At 35.0% G+C, this 20,108-nt stretch overlaps 3 protein-coding genes across 6 annotated transcripts; 1 reads left to right on the top strand and 2 right to left on the bottom strand.

Annotated features, from left to right (window-relative positions):
• The first annotated feature begins 2,397 nt into the window (after window positions 1-2,397).
• GPCR (G protein coupled receptor) lies at window positions 2,398-5,255 on the top strand. The gene is made up of 6 exons (XM_011044183.1): window positions 2,398-2,692; window positions 2,847-3,025; window positions 3,513-3,624; window positions 3,777-3,893; window positions 3,983-4,294; window positions 4,764-5,255. The coding sequence occupies exons 1-6, from the start codon at window positions 2,513-2,515 to the stop codon at window positions 5,100-5,102; spliced, it is 1,239 nt and encodes a 412-aa protein (XP_011042485.1). The 5' UTR covers window positions 2,398-2,512; the 3' UTR covers window positions 5,103-5,255.
• Window positions 5,256-5,789: 534 nt separating this feature from the next.
• Window positions 5,790-7,871, bottom strand: LOC105138166 (protochlorophyllide reductase, chloroplastic). Of its 2 annotated transcripts, none has more exons than XM_011044184.1 (5): window positions 7,671-7,871; window positions 7,476-7,574; window positions 6,824-7,358; window positions 6,370-6,728; window positions 5,790-6,280 (listed from the first exon to the last, which is right to left on the bottom strand). In XM_011044184.1, the coding sequence occupies exons 1-5, from the start codon at window positions 7,722-7,724 to the stop codon at window positions 6,125-6,127; spliced, it is 1,203 nt and encodes a 400-aa protein (XP_011042486.1). In that variant the 5' UTR covers window positions 7,725-7,871; the 3' UTR covers window positions 5,790-6,124. The 2 variants fall into 2 exon arrangements, with proteins under 2 accessions (XP_011042486.1, XP_011042487.1); XM_011044185.1 differs by having other exon boundaries at window positions 6,824-7,355; window positions 7,671-7,870.
• Window positions 7,872-8,693: 822 nt separating this feature from the next.
• LOC105138167 (WD repeat-containing protein 44-like) lies at window positions 8,694-17,021 on the bottom strand. Of its 3 annotated transcripts, XM_011044188.1 has the most exons (9): window positions 17,010-17,021; window positions 14,561-16,445; window positions 12,914-13,004; window positions 12,419-12,576; window positions 12,283-12,334; window positions 12,112-12,194; window positions 11,836-11,929; window positions 9,760-9,828; window positions 8,694-9,612 (listed from the first exon to the last, which is right to left on the bottom strand). In XM_011044188.1, the coding sequence occupies exons 2-9, from the start codon at window positions 16,310-16,312 to the stop codon at window positions 9,017-9,019; spliced, it is 2,895 nt and encodes a 964-aa protein (XP_011042490.1). In that variant the 5' UTR covers window positions 16,313-16,445; window positions 17,010-17,021; the 3' UTR covers window positions 8,694-9,016. The 3 variants fall into 3 exon arrangements, with proteins under 3 accessions (XP_011042490.1, XP_011042489.1, XP_011042491.1); XM_011044187.1 differs by lacking the exon at window positions 17,010-17,021 and having other exon boundaries at window positions 14,561-16,652; XM_011044189.1 differs by lacking the exons at window positions 9,760-9,828; window positions 17,010-17,021 and having other exon boundaries at window positions 14,561-16,652.
• Window positions 17,022-20,108: the final 3,087 nt, after the last annotated feature.

Consider the following 20,108-nt stretch of genomic DNA (forward strand, 5'->3'; position numbering starts at 1 on the left):
CCTTATTCTGATAGTATTCAGTGTGTTCTATTACGAAAAGTAGAATGAGCGTGGGCTCATAATAGTGCTAAACAGTTGTAAACCTCTTTAAGAGTTTGAATAGTATTATGTGTGTAGTATCTTTTATTCTACAATAAAAGTTTTGGTTTAATATACGGACACCATTAACTTTAATAGAACAATCATATTGTTTGATAAACAATCATAGTGGTTCATCAACAACCATATTATTTTATGAACAATTATATTATTTCATCGTTATGTTTCAAAGTCTATAAAAACATGTTACTATAAAGAAAAGAAATAATAATAAAATACATATATTCTTTTCTTAATCTTATCTTCTTATTCTTTTAAAGATTTACAGGGCTTAGTTATATCCTGGAAGTGTTATCTCTGTATAAGACAAATAAACACCTTAAAAATAGTGTTTTCACGCCTCTAAGCCAACTTCATATTTGTTCCATCCTAAATTTTTCTAATAAAAGCAACAACAACATTCATTTCATCATCAATCAACTACAACAATGAAGGATTTTTCTACAGAACCTACCTTATAAGCAACGTCATCTTCAGCGGTAATAATATATGATCTTCCAGTAGCAGTCATGGAAGTTCCTCTATCACGACATGCATTTTTTTTGTAGTCATGGTTTTCTTTAGCAACAGCACCGTAGGTTCTTTCTAGCCAGACCAGTAACTTCTGGTTAGAGCACCGTGAGCCTCTCTAGCGCAACCGTTTTTCATCTCCAACAGCTTCAACCATGGACCACCACTAGTCGCAACCCTTCTTAGCTAAACCACGACCATCAGCAAAGATTTCCCAGAACCAATAAATGCAATCGTTGCATCCTCAACACAGGTAAACTTTCTCTTTCTTACATTTCTTTTGCACGTTATTTTGATGAAATGTAATTAATGGTGGGAGAATAGGAATGCTGGAAATGCAGACATGAAATGTATGTGTGTGTATTTATTTGTTTAGGGAGGATATCACGGTCATATGATCATGAGTAATTTTATATAATTATGAGTAATTTTATATGTTATTTTAATTTTATATATTAATGTTTGAATTTTTTATAAAAAAATATTATTTAAAAAAAAAGCAAACTATTTTTTTTTTCCTAACTGTTTTTGAACTTGTTAAGTTAATCAGGTCACATTAGATCAATCTCTACATAATTTTATTTTTTTTGAAAACATATTAACAATATCTAAATATTTTTTTATTTTTATAAGAACAATTGACCCAACCCACAACATAACCCGGGTAAAATGATCTCGTGAGTTGCTAATTAAATTGGTATTTAACCCATTTTATTTTTAGAGATGACATTAGTTATTTGACTTATGTGAGTTAAATAATTTTTTCGACAAAAAAAATAAATATGCAAACTTTTCAAATATAGTTTTTTAAAAAACCTAATTAAATCAAAAGACTTATGCATGTATTAAATTAAATATATTAAGAATCATATATGCTAATAAATACAAAAAATAAAATATTAATGTATCTATTCAACACACTACGGGTTGGATAATTTGTTTGACAAAAATAAATAAATATGTAAACCTTTAAAATACATTTTTTTATAATCTAATTATAAATCAAAAGGCTAAATATATTGAGAATCATATGTGTCAGTAAATGCAAAAAACAAAGTGTTAACATGTTTATTCAACTTATCTTTTTATAGTTTTTTCTAACGTAAAAGAATTAATATGTAGGCGTTATTAATGTGTTTTTTAACATCGAGTGATAAATATAACTATGAATCAAAAGGTTAATGCTTATAGTAAATATCATATGTATTAATAAAAACATGTTAGATTTTAAGCTAACTTTTAATATAACAAAAAAATAAAACAATGTTATAATTGTTATTGAGAAACATTATTTTCGTAGTTTTTGTATAATATTTTTTTAATATAAATAAAAAAAATTAAAAAAAATTAATAAAGATAAGAACAAAGAAAATATAAAAAGACAGAATGTAGAGTGATAAATATTTAAAGTATAAAAAATATTATTATTTTCTAGAAAAAAGTGTAAAGAATAAGATAAAAACTAAGAAAATATTACAAAAAAAAATAGTGATAATATATTAAGTGTAAAATAATAAAAATGTTAAGTATAAAAAAATATTAAAAAATACTTGTATTTTTTAAACAAAAATTATAATCTTATCACGCTACATTGCCACTAAAGTAATAGATAAAATTTATAATTATATCATTTTCACGTGAAAAATACCATTTTTTTTATAATAATAATGATGATGATGCAGAAATATTTTGACCAGGGACAAAATTGATTAACCCTAAATAGAACGGAGACTTATTTGTCTATTCGTTTCATTGAAACCATGCAACATGTCGCTTCACGAACCAACGACATACGCTCCACCAGATATTCGCAACCCAACTCGAAGGTTCTCTCTTCTTTTTCATCGAGTGAGTAGTGAAGAGGAAGTTGAATTTCAGAGACACTGTGACTGTAAAGAGAGAAATGGGAGACCGCTACTTCCCAAATGAAATGCCAGACTACATACCAGAAACAACGACAACAGCAGTGGACGAAACAGTCACTGAAAGAAACAACAAAGACTCACTTACAAAGCTCCTGTCTTTGCCGTACAACATTCTCTCTCAAAGACTTAAAGCATCAGCGTTGGACGTCAAAGACACAGTTAAGTTTCCCCTTTCACTCAATTCTATCCTTTTGACTACTAGCTTCCATTTGTTTCTAACTTTCAGACACACCCCATCATGTTACTTTAGTTTTTTTAATGTTAAAGATTGAAGGGTTTTCTTTTTTTCTTATTGGTTGTGTTTAACTTCAGGTGGTGAGGGAGACATGGGGAATGAGTGGGAAGAGAGTGAAAGATTATAGTTTGTACACCGGGGCATTAGGGACTGCATACTTGCTTTTGAAAGCATACCAAGTTACCAAGAATCAGAATGATCTTAACTTGTGCTCTGACATTATCAAGGCTTGCGATTCTGTTTCTAGAGATTCTGGGTATTCTCTCTCTCTCTCTCTTTTTTCTGTCTGTTTTGTTGCTGGCTCATCCAAGAATAGGTATTACTACTTTTAGATATTTTAATGCGGAGGTTGCTTTAGTTCTAAACAACTATGGATTCAATTCTTGCTTTATCTGAGGTTAAATGGGGATAAATTCGTATTGAAGCTCGTCGATGTGTTGTGCTGCGTTTGATTATTCTATTATTACGGGAATCATGCACTCAGTTATGGTTGTCTCGCTTTCTATTAGCATTTTTCTCTTGTCTTTGGTTATTTGGTTTGTGGAAATGCTCAATTGTGTATTTGATCTTGGCATGGATTGTCACCGTAAATGTTTAAATTTTTTAATATATTTGAAGTCGGCACTTAATTTTATATGCCAAGTCTAGGTTAAATTTTAGGTGTAAGTGTAACTTCCCAATCCTTGGGGAAAACAGATAAGTCAACTTGATTTAGTTGCTTATGTGATCCGTTGGGGCTGCAGACGTGTGACATTTATATGTGGACGGGCTGGTGTTTGTGCTCTTGGTGCTGTTGCAGCAAAGCATGCTGGGGATGGAAGGTTATTAGATCATTACTTAGCTCAGTTCAAAGAGGTGCCTGTTGCATTTCTTCCCCTTCTATGCATTTTTTTTCCATCAAAAGTTGGTTGTTTTTATATATCTTAATTAATATTTTTTCATCCTTTTATAAACCTAATTAATATGATTTTCTTTTTTCTTTTTCTTTTTTTTTTACTCGAGGGCAGATCAAACTTCCTAGTGATTTGCCATATGAGTTATTATATGGGAGAGCTGGGTTCTTATGGGCCTGCTCATTTCTAAATAAGCATATTGGTAAAGAAACCATATCTACAAGCCGCAAAGTAAGGCATTTCTTTTATTTCTTTTCAATCCAGCATTCATTATTGATTAGAATGAACCCTTTGCTAAGTTGGCTTTGAAACTTCTGCAGAGAGCAGTTGTGGATGAAATAATTAAGGCTGGAAGATTGATACGCAAGGGAAAATGTCCACTGCTGTATGAATGGCATGGAAAAAGGTACTGGGGTGCTGCCCATGGACTTGCTGGAATCATGCTTGTTTTGATGGACTTGGAACTGACACCAGATGAGGTGGAGGATGTCAAGGGTACTTTACACTACATGATTAAGAACCATTTTCCCAGTGGCAATTATCCTTCAAGTGAAGGAAATAAATCTGATTGCCTTGTGCATTGGTGTCATGGGGCTCCTGGGATCGCTCTTACCCTTGCGAAAGCAGCTGAGGTAATCCTTGTATAGTGATGCAAGCTGCATAAGGTAGCCTAGGTGCTAATGGAATTTATCTAGGCATGTCTTTTACTATGTGCATTTTGTCTTGCGTACCTGCTAATAAAAATTGGTGAAAGTACCTCATTAGTTGAAGATTTAATGCTATTTTTTCATGTAAATGGCCAAATAAATATTCCATTGTTTGATGACATTTCTGATCTCGTCCATATTAAGAAATGAAGAAAGAATTTCAGTCTCATAGAGGAAGAACCATTCTTCCAAAGTGGAACGATCACCTGTCTTTTTCTAGTGCTAAAAGTTCAGAACATGAGATTGAACAAGTCATCGCTACCACTTTCCAGATGTCTGCATCCACCACCTTTTTGTTCTTCTGTTAAAGACCATAATCTGTAGTCTTATTTGTAATATAGAAATGCTACTGTGACCTCATCATGAATTTCTTTGCAATGTTTGAATTATTCAGGTTTTTGGAGATAAGGAGTTTCTGCAGGCAGCGATGGAGGCAGGGGAGGTGGTTTGGAACCGGGGTTTGCTAAAGCGAGTTGGCATATGTCATGGAATCAGTGGAAATACCTATGTTTTTGTTTCACTTTACCGATTAACAGGTAATGTGGAATACTTATACAGGGCCAAAGCCTTTGCTTGCTTTCTATATGATAGAGCACAAAAACTTGTATCAGAAGGGAAGATGCATGGGGGTGATCGCCCCTATTCACTGTTTGAGGGTTTTGGAGGAATGGCTTATCTCTTCCTTGACATCCTTGAACCATCGGAAGCCAGGTTCCCTGCTTATGAACTTTAGATCGCCATATAATATTTCGACTGTTACTAGATGTATCATATCATGTTTGCTTGTTAACCTTAATACAGTCTGTAGATATTTGAAAGGATTTAGCTACTTGATTGTATGGCTCTAACTTTTTGAATTACTTTCTTCTCAAGTATAGAATGCTCATTAGGGAACACTACTAAAGATTTTTTTAGCTTTCGGGGCTTCTTATTCATGCTGTGTTTAGCCACATCTAGGGCCGCGCCCACCATGTGCAATTCTCTGGTTTTATCTGAATAACTCGGTTCTTTTTCATTGGATAAATAGAAAGAGTTTTACTAACAAGGATAGGCATTGTAGATGAACTTGTATTTCAGTAATCTCTCTCTTTCCCTCTCTCTCTCTCTCTCTCTCTCTCTGTCTACACGAATTCATTAATGGCATGATTAGTTGATAAAGACCAGGGAAACTTTTCCAAGTCTGATATGGAAAAGTGAAAATGATGAGAAGCAACAACAGTTTTCAAGCCGCTGACCCGTATTAAAGTCAAAAGTTGAGGAAGCTTAAAATTTGGAAAATGGATTGAGAGGGGTAGAAACCTGTATACAAGGCAACAACAAGTGATATTGCACATGAACGATTTTGCATTGGCCTTGACAAAATACCAGCAACAACACTTCCAGCCATTTGCCTTCTGTAAGTGCAAAACAACGAACAGACAGGCACCGCTTGTTTATTGCAAAATGGTCCATTTAGCTGTTAAATAGGCAAGAAAACTTTTTTTCTGATTTGAAAGTGTTGAACCTGCCAACATTAATCAGAGAAATCTGAACTTTGCAGTACGGGTGAGTGATTTTAGTGCCATTTGATTGATACGGAGTCATCTACTCCTACAAAGTGAAAATTGTTTACACAAGCAAATCATCCAAATCCAAACTCACGAAAGGACGCGGTATTTCTTCTTCTTTTTTTTTTTTTTTTTTTTTTTTTTTTGCACTCGCATCAGCCTCTCCCATTGCAAAGATTAGTACACAAGAAACTCTCTCCAGCCTTAATTAGGCCAAACCAACGAGTTTCTCGCTAACCTCCCACACTTTACGAGCCTTCTCTGCATCACTAGCTTCTTGAGATAGCTGATTCTCAAAAGAAGCCGAGTCCTTGTTCCAACTCCAGTAGACCCCTGATTTTGTCAGGCTTGGATCACTTACAACCTAAACAAGAAAGAGCAGATTATTATTGCACGTTATACAAACCCATAGCAGAGCATTTTTATTTCTATAGTTTCCCCTGTTTTGGTTACCTGAGCAAGTCTTTTTCCAGCATCTTCCTCGGAGACGAAGCCCTTAGTGATGTACTTTTGGAATGGAGGGAATAGAAGCCTGAACAAAGGAATGTGCTCCCTGAACAAGCCTGTTGTGGCAATGCAACCTGGGTAAAGGGAAGCAAATGTAATGCCAGTTTCTTCATGGAAACGCCTGTGGAACTCTTGCATAGTGAGCATGTTGCAGACTTTGCTATCCTTGTAGGCTTTGGCACCATCAAATTCACCACCATCAATCATAGCTGAGCTGTTTAGCCCATTCAAGCCCCCTGCAAGTCCCCTCAAGTCACCAAGATTGGCCTTAGGAGGAACATTGCCAGCCAATGTATTTGTGTTCCCTAAAACATTTCACAGAAACAACACCAAATTTAGTGTAAACAATCGAAACATATTCACAAGAAAATGAACCTTAAATGTGTTATAGTGTATATACCTGTAATTGAGCCAACAATTATGAGACGTTTCGATGGGTAATCAGATTTCTTCATGTCCTCAAGCAACAATCTTGAAAGGAGGAAATGACCCAAATGGTTAGTTCCAACACTAAGTTCAAATCCTTCAGCAGTGAATGTAGGCTCTTTTGCAGTTGGCAGGTAAACAGCAGCATTGCAAACTAGCACATCAAGTGCCCTTCCTGATCGCCTAAAGGTATCCACAAATTGGCGGACACTGTCCAGTGAAGCAAGGTCCAGATGCATAATGGTGCAGTTCTCTTTGGCAATGCCAGCTGATTTAGCAGCCCTTTCTGCCTTAAGGAAGTCTCTGCAGGCCATAATTACGTGCCATTTTCCAGTTTCAGCTAGAGCCTTAGCCGCTGCTAGACCTAATCCAGAGGAGGCACCAGTGACAATGCAGCATCCTTGTCTAAGAGTTTTCTTGCCGTCTGAAGAAGCCCTGTTGACTGCTGGAGTAGCAGTGGCCATTGTTTGGGCTCTTACAGTCCCAACTCTTTGGTTGAATTCCCTCTTCTGTGAATAATATTATACAAATGAATTCATTAGAAAAATCCCTTTTGTTTGCGAGTTTGAATTAATGCAATTTTCAGCCAAAAAAAAAAAGCAAGAATGAACCGGCATAGTAGCTACCTTCCACTTCAATGTAGAAGAGCTAAAGTCAGCTTTGACATGGTCTGAGAGTGAAACTCCAAGCAAGCTTGACTCCTTCAAAGATGCACTAGATTTTCCCTGCAAAGAAAAAACCACTGCCAAAATCAACACTAAATTTTCCTTCAATGCAACAAGTAAAAACAAAGACAAAACAAAGCACTACTATTATCTGACCTCTTCGGGAACAACAAAAGTAGAGGAAACCAAAGAAGCAGCCTGGAGAGCCATTAACGCTTGCAGAGCAAACTCTGTGCCTCGTAAAATGGGCTTTCAAATCCTTTGTTTTAAGGACTATAGATTTTGTATACAGTACCGACTGGAGTGAAGAGCTCAGCTTACTAGTGTGCAAAGGAGCTTGTTTGGAATTATATGTGATGTGTGTGTTGGGGGGAGGATATGTTTGGCAGACAGGATAAGATCATTAGCAGCACATGTATCTTCCACGTCACTTCCAAGCACCAATCAGATTTTGAGTTTTGGATTTCCCATGATATTAATGGCCTTGTCTTTTTGTTCCTTTGATAATTGACAAATAGTTAGGGATATTTGGGTGCGTTTCCCAAAATGTTCCACTCCTCTTAGCTATGGGCTGGGAGATATTGAGGTGTTGAATATGACAGGGAATGGTGGGGGCATATTTCTGGATTATGGATTAAGAGGTTGTGCCACTCGAGCCAAGGTTTTGCCAGCCTCTCTATGGTTGGGGGGGTGGTTGCAGACTGGGAGCCAAGGCGCCATGACAAAGTGGAGGGTCCCCGGTTGCAGTGACGGGGACATACATGTGTTTGGATCTTGGTAGCCACAATGGGCTTCCACAGAATTTTATTTTTTTTGGTTCAGGTCCATTTCTACTATCACCCGCAAGCTCTCAGCTAAATCATCACTATGAGTTGGTGGATGGTTAAGAGCTGCCCTCTTAGCTGCGGAAATGTGCTTGCCTGCCAAAGCTCACACCAAGTGGTAACTTTTGTGATATAACCTTACTAGCTGTTAAGACCAAGCCCCAAGCCTTGGATTAATGGACAAAATGATAAGCCAATCTGCTTCATTATACATGTCTAAATTAGCTCCATGGAAAGAAATTGGCACAACGCATTTGGTTCTGAAACAAAAGAACAGCAGCTGTGAGGTCACTTCAAGGACGGATAAAAACAGTGCTGCTGAGCGCCAATAATTGAATAGACAACAATGGGTTAGAAGTTAGAACCTACAAGACTGGACATGATCATTAAAGAATATGAAAGAATTTCATTTTAATTGAATAAGGTTTTTCCATGCTCTACATCGGTTTCTAAATTCATAGTTGGGCCCGCCCCCCCGCTTCTTTTTTTTTTTTTAACAAATCTATATTCTTCTCAATGCTCATCCATCGGCACTCAATATCCAATGAGCTGAAGCACAAGAAGAATTGGAAATCGCTAAATTACACATTTCACCGAATACCTCTGTGACTGTACATGTTTTAACCAGTGGCGAAAATGACCTGCATTAATTTGCCAGATCATTCTCTTTTCAGCCCCTTAACTCCGAACTGGCAATCCAAAATTTTGGAAAGTTCTGATTTCCCCTCGAAGGCCGGCAGTTACAATCACCATACCATAGGCAGACACACTTTCGCTTAACCCATTGGAGATATCCACACTGGCATGAGGACTCCTTGTTCTAGTCGCTAAATTAAGCTTTTCCTCCGGCCATGTTGCTGATATTCTGTCAAAGAAGTAACCATTGGTTGCACAAGAAATAATTCCATTTAGAGGACTATTTGTGCACCCGGATAAAGATTGTGACCCCTCAATACTTGCTTCCTCAACAGGAGTAGGTGGGTGATTGACAATGGAAACCTCATCAAGATGGTTATCGAGGCCACTCTGTTCTCCAGATAAAGTATCTTGTAGCTCCCAGGTGTCTCCCATGCCAGGCCATGGGATCGCCACCAATGCATCTTGACAATGGAAATGCTCATAGGAATGTGTGACAGCAACAACTTTGCTTCTGCTAAGTCCGGAATCAGCTTCATACTTCCAGACATAAATATATGAATCCTCACTAGCAGAGACCACATATTTTCCATTTGCTGTGAGAGAAGCTGAGATTTGGCTGTTGGTGTTACGAAAACCTATCACAGAATCATCAACTTAATCTTTGAGGATGGTACAATCCTAAAAATGCATGCATAGGAAAGAGGGGGGGGAGCAAAGACAACAAGCACTGCTAAATATATGATTTTCTATGACAAGCATTAAAATGGAGGTTAATGAAAAACCTTTCAGGTTTTGCTGATTGAAACAACCATTGAAGCAGCTGAAGAGATCAATTCGTTTCTGTTCAAGACCTACACTATCAAATTATTACTCCAGAAGATTTTCACCTTCAAAGCTGAAGAAACAGTATTAAAGACCTAGAATTCTAAAACAAGATCGCATCACTTGTCAAAACCTTAAATAGATATAGATAGTTTAAATACTGTTACCAAGTCTAAAATGGAATCACAAGCACCAAATTTTACGCCTTTGATACAAGGTTTGGCCTTTGGAACATGGGTTCAAATGTACGAGAAAAAAAAAAGCTACGTGCAATCAATTTCCCAAAAAAAAGAATAAGAGTAAGATCAAACATTTCCTATTCCACCTCATATGAAGACTCCTTAATATATGCCATTTCAAGTTGTTTAAAACTAAGGGTGTCCATGATTTGATATTTTTTCATTGTATATCATAAAAAATCCTAAAAATGCTCGACTTTATCTTCTTACTGCCTCCTCGTACAGAAAACTGTGACTGATTCCCATCGACTCTTGTGCTTAAGCAACTTGTTCTCATTATTTCTACCAACAAAATATCTATTGTATTATGGTCCACTATACAAAGCCCATTAGGATAAGCTAGGTTTAGTTAAATCAACCCCTATATATATATACATATATATATATATATATCAACTTTATTGACTGATACCTGATTACAAGCATGTTACTGATACATGGGGAGGGGGATGGTAGATGAGACCTATCATACAGGGTGCACTTGAGAAATCAAGGCAGAAAATCAGGTTTTTCAAAGATTCCACTTATGAAGACAAATCTACCATATATTTTTCAAGAAGATTATGATCCAAATGCAATTCATCCTCTTTTCACTAATACAGGATCAACATGTTTTTCCAACACTGCATTACCAGCCCGTATTCAAGCACTAGGCAAGCCAAAATAGTTGAGACATTATGAAAACTTGAGCTAGAATACCATAGTTTAGTTAAATGATCTATGCATACCAAAAGCAAAACTGCCATACAGAAATTCTCTTCCAACACCCAGAATAACCCAAAAATCAAACTTAATGTTAAAATTCAGAATTGTGTAATCTGGGAAATATATGCTGCTTACAGCATACGTGATATGATGGGGCAACATAACCTTTACTCAGTTTTTTCAGATATGCCTGGATATCTTCAAATATTTTAACAGCATAAAAAAGCCTGACTCCTCTATGTCGCTAGCTATTGGATAAGCAGGAAAGGAAAAGAAAAGGCTGCTATCATGGAGAATTAAATAAACATGATTTACTTCTCGTCCTCTTAATTTTACATCCAATTTCTGTATATCTCACTTCAAAAGGCAGGAGAAATTGTAGGATTCAGTTCTTTCAGATAACATTTTAAAAGGCAAGAGTAGAATGAGGTATTTTACCCCTCGCAAGGCATAAGCCTTACGGATTTTTACACGCATGCTAAGCATGTAACTAGGTATTACATCAAATAAACAAAATTAAGTATAAATGTAAAAGAATATATTTACACTACCAATATATGTTACTAACGAAACCAAGGAAAATATTGGCAAATGAAGAAATGCTTAATGACAAATTAATATTCCATAAAAGTAAATATTGTCAATAAAGTTTTTCAAAAAGCAAATATGCACAATTGTGCAAAGTTAAAGGCAAACTGAGACCACAGTGCATCAAGGCATGCCCCCAAACAGAGATTGGGAAGTTTGTTAAGGTCTCCATGAGGTTTTGACCTGGGAGAGCTTTTATTTCAACATTGATGTGTGGAAAAGAACTGGCAGCATTGCTTTAAGTCACACTGATAGGCATGATGTGCAAAGTTGTCTTCAATGCTAGCTTTTTTCTAAATCATTGAAACAAAGACCTGATGGACTGGGGTTTACCATTTCACTGAGCCAAAAAGTCTTGGCTCAAAGTATTTTTGCTACCTAATTGCTTTGGTATTATTAACTTAATCGTCCTAGTCAGTTTACAAAATAATTTTTTTCATGCATGATTTCATTACAACGTGGCCAGAAAAGACCAGAAAAGAAATGATAAGCCAACATTCTTACCTTTGAACTTGCGAACCAGTTCAACACCATCAATAACTCGAATTCGAGAATCAGCTGACGTGACGATCACTTCTGATGAACTTCCTGGAGCAAACTGTTTAATAAAATTGATCAGAGGACTGAAAGCACCATAAAAGGTACGAGTGCAAAAAATGCACAGCAGGTTGTTCCTTGAGCAAAAAAAAATGTAGCAGGAAATGGATTCAGGTATTTTTCAAAGCTAAACCAAACATGTTATCTCTGGAATTGAACATCATGCTAGAGCCACCAAATTACCTGGAATCCGGTGATTTTTTTAAGATGAGCTTTCTTCTTCTTACTTTGCAGATTAATTTGACATTTTTGTTGCAACTTATTCTCTGAGAAGAAAAGACAAATAACAAAAGAATAATTAGTAGTCAGTGAGTGGGTGAAATTTGAGAATGGTGGGTAAGAATCAACTTGTACCACATGTATTGTATAAACAGCAGCTTCCCTTGTGCGAACCAACAAATGCACCCTTCAGAAAACCATAAAAAAAATAATGTTAAGCAAAAACATTGAAACCTTGAATATTATATACAGAAGGCAAAACGTGGCCTACCTGACCATCTGGGGTATAGCAAGCCGCAGTGACCATCTCATGCAGATCATTCCAATCAACAACTTGACGATCAGGAATACTCCAAATGCGAACCTTTGCATCTAAGGACCCACTAATGAAGTATCTATCATCAACAGGATTAAACTGGACGCATGTTACTGCATCATGGAAATCCATAAAATAATGCAATTAGCAAAGTTCAAGGAAAGAAGGAAAAAGATCTTTGCTAGTTTTGACCATCTCATAAAAGAAAATGTTAAGCCAATATACAAAAAGTCACATTAAATGTTAAGAAAATCTAGAACGTCATAGAACCAGTGAAATAGGGTTTTGAAAATGCAGTTAAGTGTGAACTCCTGTCTTCCATGCTTATCACAGATGAGATCTTCTATTGAAAAGGGGGGCAATTGTAACAGTAGCTTTTTAAGTAGTAGGTTGCAAAGTTATAGGCAATGCAAAGAATAAGCATAAAAAGGTATGGCGCAACATACTTACCATAATCACTGTGAGAAAAGATTTTCAAACAAGTATTGCTAGACAAGTGCCATAGGCGTACGGTTTTGTCCTTAGAAGAAGAAAGCAGGTGCTGGGAAAAGAAAAAAAATGAATTTCGTTAGGATAGGCAAGAATAAACTAGTGGTTCATGATTCTTAACAAAGACATTTGTGCACACATCTCAGTTCACGGTAGAGCTAAGTAAACTTGAATGGCAACAAGCCTCCCCAGGGCTTCTGAAACACTATCCAGATGAGGTTAAAACCTAGAACTCATCATCTCCCTCCCTCTCAAAATCTTCACAGCAAAATGTTAAATAAACTTAATTCATAGTTGAATATCAACTTTTGTACACTTCCAAAATATGTTTAAGATCTGCTTATGATCAATAAGTCTGTTATAACTCATTAAAATATAAACAGACAACAAAATCTGTGGTAGCATCACTGCTTTAGAGAACAAACAACAGCAATTCTCTTGTAGCCATGCGGAAGTTCATGAAATCTCGACAACAAAAATGAAAGAAGAAAAGGAACATGCCAGCAGATAAAAGTTGTCAATATCAGAAAACTAAAACTAAGTTGAAAGAATGAGATGAGATCAGAATAAGCAGAATCTGAAGGCAAGGAATCTTCAGAACTTTTCCAACTTGAAAAGCTGCCCAAAATCCATGAATTTCTACTGTAGAGAAAAAGGTAGAGGTCCTTCTCAACATAGCCAAAATATCACAAATCCCCACTCAGTTGCCATTCATCTAACTTTTAAAATACACCATGATGACAGAAACAATACCAAAGGATTTAGGAGGTGTTTGAAAGTCTGGTAGTGGTTGCTTTTCAAAATGTTTTTCACTCGGAAATGCATAAAAAAATTATTTTTTAAAAAACATTTTTGATATTATCATATCAAAACGATCCAAAAAAAACTAATTTAAAGCAAAAATAATCAGTTTTTTAAGAAATGTTGTTTGGAACGCAATTCCAAAAGGCCTGTGATTTGAGGGCGGTCATAAGTGGAAAGCTATGAGAACTACCTATGGATCCCACTTTTATGTGAGCAGGGGAGCGCTAAACTGGAAGAACTTAATAATCTCTCAGATACTAGACAATAGTAGTTTCTTATGAACTCTAAACTGTCCAACGTAACCAACAATGAAATACTGAGAAACTGAACTACGATATACATAAAGCAAAAGAACTGGCATAAATTCCACACTGGCAAGTGTTAAAACTCTATCTGGTTGAACCTTCTATCAAGACAGGAGTCGAAAAACTCTCCTTAAAAGAAGACCTGAAAGTGAGAAAGAAATTGGAAAGAAAAGAACGTCCCGTGTAATGGTGCATGAGTATGGAAACTTTTAAATTGCTCAAAGCAATTAAGAGAAGAATTTCTTGAACCACATCATAACAAGATGGCGAGTAAATAACTAAATCAGTTTTGCATCTGCACTGCATTCCACATTAAAGAGCAAGAAAAGTTAGTAGCCGGATGGTAATGGCTAAAGGGAGAGAATTTCAAAACGTCAATCAACTATTACAGATGGATATAACTGACCTGAGACTTGGACCTTAATTATGATTGATGAATGTGTGTTGCTTTTAGAACAAAATTAATAAGTAAGAATAACAGAGTTGTAAATTAACTAACCTGAGACTTGGACCATGAAAGGTCGCGCACGTCATCAAGGTGCCCTTCGAATGAACAAATGGGTTTATCCGTGAGAGCAAACACAGTCTCTGGCATGATGATATGGTCAAGGCTCAAAGATTTTCTGCTTATAGATGACCTCCCTCTCCTCTTCTTCTCCTGATGGGTATCCACAAGTGGTGACAACAAATTAGGTTCTGGAGATCCATTTGGCATCAACAACAAATTCAAGCCCCCATCATATGGTTTCTCCATCAATAATTCTCCTTTCCTCTCCGACTCCACAACCTGCCAGATGTTAATGACACAATCCTCACCTGCACTTGCTAGATACCTCCCGTCCAAACTGAACTTAATACTCCAAATCGACCCATTATGAGCCTGTATCTCCTGGCTCTTATAAAGTGCACTCAACTCTTTAGACGGCCTCCCGTATTGCCTTACCCTCACTCTCTCTGGCCCGTGAAATGACACATCCTGGCTATCATCCGTAGCAGAACTTGACCTCCTCCCTCCCTTCTCCGATCCAGTATCCCTCTCATCACTACTTCTCCTCTCCTTATTGCCTGTCACACTATTCGCCACGCTCTTTATACTCCTAAACCAACTGCCCTTCTTTTTAAACTTTGAAACCCCACCTCCAATCCCTCCATTAGCATCGGCATCGAGATTTTCTCTCGTCCCGTCCTCCATGATTTGCCTCCTCATCAATTCTTGCACGATCGGCGAATGCCCAACAGACATTTCAAACTCCTCCATAGTCAATTGCCTCCCAGTCCCAACTTCCTTCAGCTTATTCCACATCCCATCTTCTCTTATCTCATTAACAACAAACTCTTTCCCATTATCAAGATTCTTAATAGTACAAACCCGCGAACCTCCCTCGTCCACCACTGCCCCATCGGTATCTGCCCCATTACATTCCAACTCCTCCGCAAACTCCACCGAACTCCCAACTGACAAACTGCCATTCAAATCCCCATTAGAATTCGCAGAATCTGATCGATTCACTTCCATTTTACTACAATGTTGTTTCCCCGAAGGCGGCTTATTAGGCGAAACAACATCAACACTAACACTACCCTCTTTCGGAGAAGACCCATTTTTGCTTTTGCATTTTTTACCGCAACCAGCGACAAAAAGCCCATTATTGCTGTGCCTGTTGTTATTAATATTATTATCACTACAGCTATAATTACTATCATTACTATTTACATTAATTGAATCTTGCAAAAAAATGGAAGAAGGCGAACAATAAACAGAGGAAGAGTAACACGAATTAAATTCATCATCATCATTGTCACGATCTACCGAACCGCCACTTTCTGGTTTCGATCGGGCGATAGCAGTTGAATCACTTGGACACAGACCATGCAGTTTCTCTCCGATCAAACGATCCGATGACAGGGAGCGGTTAAAATAAAAATCTCCGTTGTTAGCTGTTTCGGGTTTGGAGCGAGAAAGAGATGGGTCGGAGCTGAGACCCATCTGGAGAAGAAGGCGTTGGCGGCGTTCGGAAATGGATTCGGGTTGAGAGATCCAAACATGATAATTACTGGCAAGAAGACGAGGGGAATTGGAACGGGTCGGGTCAGGATCGGAGTCGGAGTTGGAAGTGGAGCAAGAACAAGAAGAGGAAGCAATGCGATCCAATGACTCGTAGAAATGTTCATCTTCTTCTTTTTCTTCAACTAGTTGTTCTTCACCGTTACTGTTGTCGTTTTTGTCAGTAATGGTGTCGTTTCTGCTCATTTTTTGAGGGGTTGTGGAGGGGTCATTGTTGAGATAGTGTTAAGGGAAAGAGAGGGGGGCATTTCATTTCATTTTTTCATAGAAATAGAAATACAAATGGAAATGGAAATGCCCCTAGTGAAATGGGTTTTCACTGGGTTTGTTTGGGGGCGTTGTGAATGCTGCTGTTATGTGGAATGACGACGGATGATAATGTGAGGGAGGATCGGAGATCCGGTAAGAGAGAAAAGAGAGGGAACGAAGCCCTGCGTGGTGTGGTGGGAGGAGATGTGCCAGCGTTGGTGGATGCCCTCTTCTGTGCGTGTTTTTGAGTTCGTTTTGTGTTTTTAGACATTGGTGTTCAGGAGCGCGATAAATTCTGTTTTTTTATGCGTTTTGTATTTTAATTAAAAGAAAATTAAATTAGTATTTTTGATATACTAATAATATAAATTTAAAAAATGTATTTTAATATATTTTTAAATAAAAATATTCCAAGAAAACATTTTACGTTACAGTGTCAAACAGGCGCATTGGAAAGGAGATTTGAGTTTGGAATTTCTTTTATCTGGGATGAGAGTAGAAGTATTGGGGAGAAAAAAACTAAAAAATTGATTAAATTAAAAAAATTAAAAAAAATAATTGAAGAAATCAAATCATTAAAAAAATCAATTAAATAGGTTAGAATTTTAAAACAATCGAATTGAACCCAACTTACACAGGAAAAAAACTTAAATCAAACTAAAAAAATAAACTGAAATTAAACTCATTAAAAATTATAAAGATAATCTTAAAAAAAATTTAAAAAAAAAATAATAACTAATTGGTTTAAACCCGCTGTTACTTGGTTTTAATATTTAAAAAAATTAATTTAATTATTTTTTTAATAAAAATCAAATTAATATCATTATCAATATGCTGCTTGTACTTTTATTGTGTAAAGGTGATGGATAGTTACTTTACTATAAAAGTGCATTTTATTCCAAAAATAAAAAATAAATAAAGCTTTGTCGTCATATTCATAAATAGAACTGTTCTTTAGCCAAAAAGAAATAATGTCAATAATAAATAGATAAAACAATAACGGCAAATAAAACCACTCACACCCCTACTAGTACAATTAAATTAAAAATAAAACAATTGTTGAATTTCTCTCCTGACACTGTTTTTCCTGTCCTTAAACTGTTTTTTTATCTAATCTATTAATATTTCATTTATTAAGAATTAATATTTTTATTTTCCTCTTAATTCTTGATTTTATAAAAATTTATTTGTTTTTATTTCTCACATGAGATAATTTAAATTAGAAAAGAACAAACCTGTTATAAAAAAAATTGGCCCATCTGCTTTTTTGTTAAATTTTGGATGGTAGTTTTGCCAAAGTTCCTTTTGCTCCTTTTACTTTAGGGATCAAATATTTTGATCCAAAATTTTATTTTATTTTTATCTTGATCCCTTTATTTTTTAAGAGGAGAGGAAAAGAGTTGCTGAAAAATATTTTTTTTTTCCTCTTTCAAATTTTTATTCAAACCCTACTTATACATGTATTTTTAACTTATGTTAAATTGTTTATTTTAAATTTTGATTAAGACTCTCCCTCTTGTTTTTAAGGTTGTTTCATTTAAAAAAAAAATAGATTTTAAAAGATAATATTATTGAATCTGATAAAGGCTAAAATCTAAATTATAAGTTGGACAGATTTAACTAGGATCTATCTAAAATGTTGTTATTCTAGTATTTTTTTATATTAAAAAAGTATTGAATCAAAGTATTTTTATTTTTTAAAAATGAATTGGGTTTTTATCTAGTTGATCGAGTCAATTAAGCCACATTTTAACATCACTATATTAATCTTCATAAACCAAAAAAAACAACAACAATATCTATAATTTAAATAAACAAAACTTTGATACCTCCTTGCAAAACAATTCCACCATGTGCTGGTAAGGTTTAGCATCATAGCTAGGTAACAAAGTGCCAAGTTTGCTCCTTGGACTAGAGAGCATGGAAATTTAATGACAAAAATGATTATAGCAGTAACATTAACAGAGTATGGCTGTCCATTACCACAGCATTGGCAGTACCAATTGTAGCTGTGACCATCCAAAGCCAAACCTTCATGTACCAGAACTGACAGTAATATAACCTGTAACCTCACTACTATTATTGCTATTTTTTATTATTATTATTAATATTATCAAGAAAAAAAACTATAAATATAATTTACATAATAAAATTAAAAATTATTATTATTATTATTATTATTATCATTAATATAACTATTACTATTATTATTAATAACATTATTACCATTATTATTATTACCACTAATATTGTTATTAGCAATAAACATTATTACCATTACTACTATTACCACTAATATTGTTATTAGCAATAATAAGAACAACAACAACATCATCATTATTATTATTATTACTACTATGCAACAACAACATCATTATTATTATTATTATTACTATAATTATCACAATTATTATTGTTATTGTTACCATTATTATTATTATTATTATTATTATTATTATTATTATTATCATCATCATCAATTATTATTATTATCATCTCAATTATTATTATTATTGTTATCATTATTATTACACCATCATCATAATTATTTTTTTGTTGTTGTTATCATCATCATTATTGCTACTATTGTTATTATAATAAATTATTATTGTTATCAATATTATTAATATTATTATTATTATTTTGCTAACTGTGGGCGCCTGGACTAGCTTATGCACACATTGACTAATTCCTTAGAACCCTAAAAAATTAGCAACTATATAAACTTTCAGTAACCCTGATATTTGTGGTACTCGAACTGGTGATCTTTAGGGAGCAAACTCAAAGTCTAACTAATTGAACTATATCTCTTTATTATTATTATTATTTTATTATTATTATTTACGTGGAGTGTTCGGGTCAGCTTACGCGCACCACGACTAATCCTCACGGCTCAACTGAACATCCTACAAGCCCAGTGAGCAGGTAAGGCACTACGGGGGTGACAGGCGTGCATGATAAGGCTCGAACCCAGGTGCGGAGAAAAGGGACAAGCCTCTCCCACCGCTGGGCTAGCTCTTTATTATTATCACTATTAGTAGTGGTGGTGGTGGTGGTGTTGTTATTATCAATGTTATTATCTTCGTTATCATTATCACCATTACTTTTAATATTGAAACTAACAAAATCATAAGCGTGATTTAAATAATGAAATTGAAAATCGTAAAAACTTTGATAAAATGGATAAAGAATAAATTAAAAGGTCAAAAGGAGAATGATCAAAATGACAAAACGTTATAAATTAAACTAAAAACAAATAAAAATTTAACAAAAGAAAAAAGAAAAAAATTAAAACCAAAAGGACTAAATATGAAATATCATTATCAATGCTATTATCTTCGTTATCATTATCACCATTACTTTTAATATTGAAACTAACAAAATCATAAGCGTGATTTAAATAATGAAATTGAAAATCGTAAAAACTTTGATAAAATGGATAAAGAATAAATTAAAAGGTCAAAAGGAGAATGATCAAAATGACAAAACGTTATAAATTAAACTAAAAACAAATAAAAATTTAACAAAAGAAAAAAGAAAAAAATTAAAACCAAAAGGACTAAATATGAAATATCAATAATAATGAGGATCATAGCTTATTTTTTAGGATAAAAAAAGAAAAATAAAAAGTAGAGAAAAATGTCAACCAGCGATAAACCAGCTACTGTAAGCTGAGCGATAAACCAGCTACTGTAAGCTGACACATGTTACTATAAAAGGAAATAATAACGAA

This window comes from Populus euphratica, unplaced genomic scaffold (assembly GCF_000495115.2).
Source record: "Populus euphratica unplaced genomic scaffold, PopEup_1.0 scaffold153.1, whole genome shotgun sequence".
NCBI classification, from domain to species: domain Eukaryota; kingdom Viridiplantae; phylum Streptophyta; class Magnoliopsida; order Malpighiales; family Salicaceae; genus Populus; species Populus euphratica.

Bases quoted from the DNA above. Each gene is read 5' to 3' on its own strand.
- LOC105138166 (XM_011044184.1), bottom strand. From the start codon at position 7,724: ATGGCTCTCCAGGCTGCTTCTTTGGTTTCCTCTACTTTTGTTGTTCCC. The intron at 7,575-7,670 runs GTCAGATAATAG...TTTTCTTTGCAG, and splicing joins CTTTTGTTGTTCCCGAAGAG to GGAAAATCTAGTGCATCTTT. The intron at 6,281-6,369 runs GTAACCAAAACA...TTTCTTGTTTAG, and splicing joins CTGGAAAAAGACTTGCTCAG to GTTGTAAGTGATCCAAGCCT.
- GPCR (XM_011044183.1), top strand. From the start codon at position 2,513: ATGGGAGACCGCTACTTCCCAAATGAAATGCCAGACTACATACCAGAA. The intron at 2,693-2,846 runs GTTAAGTTTCCC...GTTTAACTTCAG, and splicing joins CGTTGGACGTCAAAGACACA to GTGGTGAGGGAGACATGGGG. The intron at 3,894-3,982 runs GTAAGGCATTTC...AAACTTCTGCAG, and splicing joins CCATATCTACAAGCCGCAAA to AGAGCAGTTGTGGATGAAAT.
- LOC105138167 (XM_011044188.1), bottom strand. From the start codon at position 16,312: ATGAGCAGAAACGACACCATTACTGACAAAAACGACAACAGTAACGGT. The intron at 12,335-12,418 runs GTAGGCCACGTT...GGTTTTCTGAAG, and splicing joins GCTATACCCCAGATGGTCAG to GGTGCATTTGTTGGTTCGCA. The intron at 11,930-12,111 runs GTAATTTGGTGG...TTTATTAAACAG, and splicing joins AAAAAATCACCGGATTCCAG to TTTGCTCCAGGAAGTTCATC.